This window comes from Rhineura floridana, chromosome 8 (genome assembly GCF_030035675.1).
Source record: "Rhineura floridana isolate rRhiFlo1 chromosome 8, rRhiFlo1.hap2, whole genome shotgun sequence".
Taxonomy (NCBI): domain Eukaryota; kingdom Metazoa; phylum Chordata; class Lepidosauria; order Squamata; family Rhineuridae; genus Rhineura; species Rhineura floridana.
Window position 1 is genome coordinate 135,921,094 of NC_084487.1, and position 8,774 is coordinate 135,929,867.

General features: G+C 42.6%; 1 protein-coding gene across 3 annotated transcripts; it reads right to left on the reverse strand.

The window, feature by feature from the left end:
• Positions 1 to 280: 280 nt before the first annotated feature.
• On the reverse strand, positions 281 to 6,179 carry LOC133363237 (zinc finger protein 239-like). Of its 3 annotated transcripts, none has more exons than XM_061582621.1 (3): positions 5,904 to 6,179; positions 1,954 to 2,953; positions 281 to 684 (listed from the first exon to the last, which is right to left on the reverse strand). In XM_061582621.1, coding segments are annotated over exons 1-3 (1,086 nt in total). In that variant the 5' UTR covers positions 5,989 to 6,179; the 3' UTR covers positions 281 to 683. The 3 variants fall into 3 exon arrangements, with proteins under 3 accessions (XP_061438605.1, XP_061438604.1, XP_061438606.1); XM_061582620.1 differs by having other exon boundaries at positions 283 to 684; positions 1,954 to 2,956; XM_061582622.1 differs by having other exon boundaries at positions 284 to 684; positions 2,291 to 2,956; positions 5,904 to 6,178.
• Positions 6,180 to 8,774: the final 2,595 nt, after the last annotated feature.

An 8,774-nucleotide genomic window follows, 5' to 3' on the forward strand; every position in this document is an offset into this window, starting at 1 on the left:
TGCCTGCTTTGTAAATAGACTAGCCAACTGTTCTTTTACTATGAAGGCTCAGTTGCAAATGTGGTTCGGCATGAGATGGCTATGAAAATGGCAAATTAAACCTTTTATGGACCATCAGGTCTGCTATACTGAAAGAGTTGAATAATTCATCATCATTCTTCAGTTTTCAGCAGCAGCCGATGTTAATGATGTTGGCAGTGGAGAATACTTTGATGGCCTGGAGCAAGGAGATGTGTTATTCTATCTCTCTGTCTAACACCCATTAATTAGAGAACAGTATTAATTTGTTTAATTTGTTCTGCCCTTCTTTACAAAAAATATGTAGCATTAACAATACTGTACTTCAAGATATTCCAGTCAACATCTACTTTGAAGCTCACAAAACATACATTTCCTTCTTCACTGTGATCTTTTCTGTTCTTCACTTTGTGAATGTGAAGCAATCAAAGACTGCATCATCAAATTACAGACTGCCTGTGGTATCCACTAAATAATGGCGGAGAACATGTGAGGCATCAGGACTCTCCTGTCGTATGATCGTGTCACCTACCAGACAAAATCTTTATGACAAAGGACTCAACTGAATTCCTGGATTCAGCCACATCTGCAGCACTGACTTCAACAGCCGATCATCATCTGCTATGGATAAGATTTCTCTTCTTTCAGTTTGTCAACTTGCAACTTCTTTGTTGTAGGGAAAAAAGACAAGAAACAAAAGTTTAAAGTTTTTCTCCAAAGATGAATTAATGGCATAATATTCCCGTTTCAGGGTTCAGATTTTAAATGGTAATTTGTGTGTGTGTGTGCATCAGGGGATACTTCCAATGAACTAAGGCCACAGAATGGGGCCCATGCCAGGGGAAGAGGGTGAAGGGGAGGGGTGACTCAGGTGAGCCATGAAGGTACAGCAGTCTGGCTAGAGTAGCTGCCTGTGTCTTTCCAGCTGCTGAAAGAGGAGAGGAGCATGAAGCTATATAGAACACACTTGAGGTCCACAGCCAAAACCAGCAAGTATAGCCTACTGCGGAACCAAAGCCTACACTTAACTAAGATGGGACACAGAACAGGATATGGGTATGGCTCAGAGGGCTGTCAAAGACGGGAGGAGGAAGAAGCTGGTGGGGACGTATACCCTGAGGTATCCTCAGAGCAAACCCGAAGACGAGAAGGAGTTCATATGCTTGTCAACATGCTTTGAGGCCTAAGCAAGTGACAGGAGCGGACCAAAGTGTGTCATTCTTCCCCCTCCTACAGCCTTGAGTACTTAACATGGATTATAGGTATTTATGGCTGTACCCTATGCTTTAACTCAGGTCAAGTCGTAACAGAGGTAAATAGATACCTTAGGTACTGGTACAATGACATACTTAGGAAGTACTGTATAAATCCTAGTAGGCCAAATTTATACCAAAGAAGAAAAGCCCTTCCTTGCATCCAAGACCATCAGATGCAGGGAGATCAAGCACAGTTAGAAGTAGGAGTTTGATCCCTCCCTGCATACAAACAGGGGTTTCCCCCCTTTTTAAAATATGCTTTCTTTTATCACAACAGCAGAGAAGCATTCAAATGAGGGAAATTGAAAGATACTAATTGAAAGGTAATTTAGTTATTTAGTTATTACATTTATACCTCGCCTTTCTTTTCATGATAGAAACCCAAGGTGGCTTACATATGGTTCCCAGGCGGTCTCCCATCCAGGCACTGACCAGACCTGACCCTGCTTAGCTTCAGCAGGCAGCTGGCCTTATAAGCCTTCAGACCATAGCCTGTCAAATCCCTTTTTTCCCCCACGGCTGGAGGGAGATCTAAGAGTCCCAGCTCTGCTATAAGTGACCTGCCAAAGACTATGCCATGAGTTACCATGTTTGAGGGGAAAAACTGAGCCTGGAACTCTACAGCTCACTCTTTGTCATTACATCCTGCCAGCTATCTAGTGAAGTGACTGATACCTACCACTTATGCATTCTCCGGTGTGCAACGAGGTAGGCATTACGACTGAAGCTCTTCCCACACTGTATGCACTTAAAGGGCTTCTCACCAGAGTGGGTCCTCTGGTGTCTGATCAAGGTGGACCTGTCACTGAAGCTAGTCCTGCATTCAGAGCACTCATATGGCTTTTCACCTGTGTGTGTCCGGCGATGCTGTATAAGGTGTGACCCCTGACTGAAGCTTTTCCCACATTCTGAACACATGTAAGGCTTCTCTCCAGTATGAGTCCGGTGGTGAATGGAGAGCTTGGAGCTCTCGCTGAAACATTTACCACAGTCAGGGCATTTGTAGGGTTTCTCACCTGTGTGCAGTCTCTGATGAGCCGCAAGGTTAGAATGATCACTGAAACGTTTCCCACAGTCTGGGCATCTGTATGGTTTCTGCCCCATGTGGCAGTTGGCATGCCGGAGGAGACCCGAATTCTGGTAGAAGTGTCGTCCACATTTGCCACACACATAAGGCCTCTCTCCAGAGTGGTTGCGCTGATGTTGGACAAGGTGTGTGCTCTGGCTAAAGGTTTTCCCACAGTCTTTACACTTGTACGGCCTTTCCCCTGTGTGGATCCGCTGGTGCTGAATGAGGTGCGAGTGCCGACTAAAGCACTTTCTGCAGTCCCCACACACATACGGCTTCTCTCCTGTGTGAATCCTCTGATGTCTGACCAAGTCTGAGCTCCTATTAAAGCTTTGTCCACATTCAATACAGATATATGGTTTCTCTCCTGGAAGAATGTTTTGGTGAACAACAGTGTCCTTCCGTTTCCTGAACCCTCTTTCGCAACGGGTGGCCTTGTCTTGCCCCTCCTCTGAAGAATGTTCTTCCTTGCTCTCACACACCATTTCCAAGCCAGGACTTTGAGATGCATCCATGGTAAACAATTCACAGAACACTTCATGACCTTTGGAATTCTCAGGACCTCCCTGCAAGAATTGTGTCTCCTCATTTTCACTCATATTTCCATTACCTGCTGGAATAAAACAGGCAGGGACCATTTCTCTGGCAATGCCTCTTGTTTTCTACCAACAGTCACCTTTCATGACTGCAATGAGATTGCTAACTTCCCACTTTACCTTTGTTGAATAAAATTAAATATTTAAAAATAAGGAATTCTGAAGACTTACGGAGGTCATTCAACAGAGATCTGTGCTGATAGAACACAGTCAGTGATGTAAAATGTCTGGGAATATTGAAGCCATGGTGGAGGGGACAAATTTTGGGAAAAACTGAAATGTTATACATACATATTTTCTTAACAGACCTTACCTTACTAATTTAAGAACACAAAATGCATTACATATAACTTGACACAACATTGTACTGCTCAGTATACTTATAAAATGCCTTAGTTTTATTCAAACAGTAATTACAAATACCCATGTTGGAGATGAAGAAGCTGCTGTACCTAAATGGACCTAAGAATACTTTGCTTTTGCCAGTTGAGAAAACAGGGGAAAGTAAGAGTTGAAAACAGAAGCCTTCAGTACTGTAATAAACAAAATGTTTTTAATTATCTGAACTTAAAAGTCAAAATTATATAGAAATAGAAAAAAATACAAAAACCTGCAACACCTGTTTACCAAAGGTGACACTGAGTTGAGTGACTACCCCACAAGCAATGACCCCACCTTTAAATTGCTTCCAATTTTCTAAAAGAAAAAAAATGAAGGAAAATGGAGTACCGTCCACCTCCAGCCTAACAGATTACAGCATCACTATATCTGGATGGACAAAGCCTTTGTAATAACTTTTCGTTAGCATATAATGATCAGACATAGCATGATAGCCCTTATCATGCCACTGAAACAAATAATATTTGCTTGAAAACATGGTTATTCTCTAAGCAGAACCAATTTCCAAATGATTGTTTCCAATTCTGAATTTCATTTTTTATCTCCATGAACTTTTGGTTAATATATTTAAGTTTATGGCACCGTGGCAGCTAGGCCATATTGTGCCACACACTAGACCAGCCTTTCCCAACCAGTGTGCCTCCAGATGTTGTTGAACCACAACTCCCATCAGCCTCAGCCAGCATTGCCAATGGTCAGGAAAGATGGGAATTGTGGTCCAACAACAACTGGAGGCACACTGGTTGGGAAAGGCTGCACTAGACTGTAGAGAAGTGAAGGTATGCACAGAATGAAATAAAACTATATACTTTCCATACTTCCATACATTAGCTTGATTTGGATTTATAGTTTGAAGCAGAGCAATTTCTTTCACGTGCTGAAGATGAAGCAGATTTGAGTTTAGATGATCTCCCACATATTCAGTGAATGTGTGGAAACAGGAGGGCATTCTCTTGCTGGCCCCACCCCCAATATGCAGCTGGTGTTGAAGGATATTCCAGTATTTTATTCTAGCAATTAAGAGGGAGATCTCGTATTTTACACAAAACACATAAGAACCCATGTCCCCACTCTATTAACCAGGATGGGGAACCTGTGGCCTTCCAGATGTTGTTGGCCAGCTGTTAGGTATGATGAGAATTGTAGCCCAGGAATATCTCAAGGGCCACAGGTTCTCCATGTCTGCTATCATTTCTGCAGACACTGGCTATGTTATCAGGCTAGGATGTAGAAGATCTAGATCCAATTCTCTCCTCGCCTATAAAGTTCATCAGACTGTTTTTGGCATATCCCTATCTCTCAGTTTAATCAACCTTGCAAGGTTGTGATTGAGGCTAGGACACTGTCCTGATCTCCTTGGAAGATGCAGTACTGTAATATCAAAAGCAGCTGCAATCGGTAAAGTAAGGCCATCTTTTGGTCTGGCCCCTGTAACATTGCCTTTAACAAGCAGATTGATCTGTAGCAGCAGGTGATAACATTTTTATCCATATGGATAAACAAATCACCTGCTAATTCTTACATATCAAGCTGCCCTGACGAACATAACTATACGGGCTGGTTCAGAAGCTGATAATCGTCATAGTAGCAGCAGCAGCTTTCAGCTACATGTCTAAGTAGCAAAGATGACTGCATCTAGTATGCCAGGAGTGAGAAACCTCAGGCCCCGAGGCTGAATGGGCCCTCCAGACCTCTCTACCTGGCCTTCATAACTCTACTACACAGAGTTAAAATCTACATTTACTGCTCTGCCCACTTTTGCCTCTGATTCTGCCCACAACTGGCATGCAGCCCTCAGAAGGCTGCCCAAAAGGAAATGTGTCCCTTGGGCTGAAAAAGGTATGCATGCCACTGCAAGGCATATTTCGCAGAGGCAAGTTACAAGAAGGACCTTATCAGCTTCTAATGACTTCAGTCACTCAGATGGGGGCATGACATGGTGTCCAGTTATTCCAAAGGCCTGGAACATTAAAGAAGTGGAAATGGAAAGCCAAGGATATGGAAGACAAAAGGGGGGGGGAGAGATTATACGTGCATGCAACAGTGAGGAACTGGGTGTATGAGACAGGGGGGAAAGCATGGGTAGCGGTGAAGTCAGCCTATAAGCAAACTCCCTTGCGCCATCCCAACAGGAATAAGGAGGCAATCCCCCCCCAAGCAACAATTTATCTGAAACGATTCCTAAACTACGTTAATTAGCTTTCCATTGTTCCAGAAGCGGCCTCCTTCTTAACTACACCACTGAAATAAATAGCTTAATTCTGTACTTCCCCTCCGCTTTAGACTGCCGACGCACGACCCTGACTTTCCAAGGCTGCAGTTATCTGCACTCTTAAAAGCTCCATTTGCTCCTGAGTGTATATGCGTAAGATCAGGCTGTAAAATAGTCCTTTGGAATTCCACCTGCGCGTTGTGCATACGGACCTTCCCTCCTCCCACCTGGGCCTTTCCCCTTCCCCTTTCATCTGCAATGGCTTGGCCCCTCACGGGGCGACTATGACTCGCTCGGCTCGCTCTTCTCCGGCCACTTCCCATTGATCGGAAATTCGCCCATCTCTGACTCACCTTTCCCCCTGGCAGCCCAGGTGGTTGGCTTATCCCCATGTAGCAGCCTGTAGAAGCTGGCGGTGGGGCAGGATGGGATCCACATGGGATACAGAGCTGCCTCTTTGGATGCTCGGGAGGAACCTGCAACCGTAAACCCAAGCGGCGGCAGCGGGCTACAGAAATGAGCACAGAGATGCTGGAATAGGAAGTTCCCTTTTTCATCCAGTCCTCCAACCCCTTACCTCCCCCCAGCCTCTGTGTGCGAATACTTCCTGCTTTTCAATCCAGGGTTGCTCTATGGTTGTAACTCTTTGCATCCTCATTACTTAAAGCGAAGGTGGGCGGAGAAGGAAAGGCGAAAGGTCCAGGATTTAAAACGGGTAAATCATGGCAGGGAGAAGATGTGAAGGGCACGCTCACTGAAAAGTACATTCCATACTGAAATACTGCCTATTTGCTTCCAAGTAGATTAGTTTAGGAGTGGGCCGAAATGATTTATTGAAAGAATAGGATGTGAGTTGAAATGGTTAGGATCTGACTGAACGTTTCAATCAAATAGAGTTCTAACCCTGATGATTTCTTTATTAATTTATTTATTAAAAACACTGTGCAATTTCTTTAAAAACAAGGTGGAGTACAATAAATGTTTAGATTCCAGACCGGTAGCTGTGTTAGGCTGTATCTTTATATACACTTTTCCTGAACACAGAACACATGCTTCAGAAGTTCAGAGTAGATGTGCTTAGGATTGTATTGCTACCCTGTTGCAGCAAAGACTCTGTTGCAGAGTGATGTGGCATCTTAAAAACACATAGATTCATTGTGGCATAAGCTTTAATTATTTGTTTATGTTCCACTTTTCCTCCAAGGAGTTGAAGGCATCAGATGTGGTTCTCCCCTCTCATGTGATCCTCATAACAACCCTATTAGGTAGTTTAGGCCAAAGGAGTGTGAATGGCCCAAAGACCCATTGAGGGCAAGTGGGAATTTGAATCAGGGTCTCCCCATTCCTAGTCCAATACTAACCACTACAAAACTTTAAAACTATAAAACAGCATTAAAGGCATTATTAAAACCAAGTAATGTAACATAATATTTTAGAATGTTCACATGCATTATCTTAAGCTTACAATAATTCTGTAAATAGATTGCCAAGATCCATATTTTTAGTCCTTGAAACTGTGCAGACCCCTCTGTGATCCTTCTCCACTTCAAGCTACAGCAGAGTCGACCAACTGGCAGCTATGTTCAAATAAGTCCATTATGTCTGATGCAGTCTTGTTTCTTCTTCTGTTTTTTACCTTGTCCTTAATGTTTTTTGACAATGGCCCACAGACTGGAAGCGTTCAACATACATCCCAATTCCAAAGAAAGGGAATCCCAGGGAATGCAATAATTATCAAACTTTTGCCTTAATATCCCATGCAAGTAAAGTAATGCTCAAGATTCTACAACAAAGGCTCTTGCCATATATGGAGCGAGAAATGCCAGACGTCCAAGCTGGATTTAGAAAGGGAAGAGGTACCAGAGATCATATCGCAAACATACATTGGATAATGGAATGGACCAAGGAATTTCAGAAGAAAACCACCCTGTGCTTTATAGATTACAGCAAAGCCTTTGATTGTGTAGATCATGAAAAACTATGGAATGCTTTAAAATAAATGGGGGTGCCACAACATCTGACTGTCCTGATGTGCAACCTATATTCTGGACAAGAGACTACGGTAAACACAGAATATGAAGAAATGACTGGTTCCCCAAAGGAAAGGGGGTGTATTTTATCACCCTATTTGTTTAATCTATATGCAGAACATATACAGGAAAGTGGCATTGGATCAAGGTGAAAGAGGTGTGAAAATTGGAGAGAGAAATATCAATAATTTAAGATATGCAGACAATACCATACTACTAGCAGAAACCAGTAATGATTTGAAATGAATCCTGATGAAAATTAAAGAGGAGGGCACAAAAGCGGGACTATATCCGAACGCCAAAAAGACTAAAGTAATGACAACAGAAGATTTACTTTAAAGTCAACAATGAGGACATTGAACTTGCCAAGGATTATCAATACTTTGGCACAGTCATTAACCAAAATGGAGACAATAGTCAAGAAATCAGAAGAAGGCTAGGACTGGGGAGGGCAGCTGTGAGAGAACTAGAAAAGGTCCTCAAATGCAAAGATGCATCACTGAACACCAAAGTCAGGATTACTCAGTCCATGGTATTCCTGATCTCTGTGTATGGATGTGAAAGTTGGACAGTGAAAAAAGCGGATAAGAGAAAAATCTACTCATATGAAATGTGGTGTTGGAGGAGAGCTTTGCGCATACCATGGACTGCAAAAAAGACAAATAATTGGGTGTTAGAACAAATTAAACCAGAACTATTACTAGAAGCTAAAATGATGAAACTGAGGTTATCAACTTTGGACACATAATGAGAAGACATGATTCACTAGAAAATACAATAATGCTGGGGAAAACAGAAGGGAGTAGAAAAAAAGGAAGACCAAACAAGAGGTGGATTGATTCCATCAAGGAAGCCAGAGACCTGAACTTACAAGATCTGAACCGGGTGGTTTATAACAAATGCTATTGGAGGTTGCTGATTCGTAGGGTCGCCATAAGTTGTAATCAACTTGAAGCCACATAACACACATACAATGTTCTTTGACTTATATTGATACTGACTGTTATGTGCCAGTGTAAGCTAGGGTTTAAAATTGGAAAGGAACAACCCACAGCTAAGAACGTTCATCTTATGACTAGCCGAGTAGTATTCTTCAGTTTTGACATTTGAGTTTGGAAATTGAGCACTTAGCCTGGCAATTCAGGGTATATTCACTAGCAGGCAAAAAACTCTTGTGGTTTAAGAACTTACATA

Excerpts from the sequence above, each read along its gene's own strand:
- LOC133363237 (XM_061582620.1), bottom strand. The coding sequence starts at position 5,988 with ATGTGGATCCCATCCTGCCCCACCGCCAGCTTCTACAGGCTGCTACAT. Across the intron at positions 2,957-5,903 it reads CTGGGCTGCCAGGGGGAAAG|CAGGTAATGGAAATATGAGT; the intron begins GTGAGTCAGAGA and ends GTTTTATTCCAG.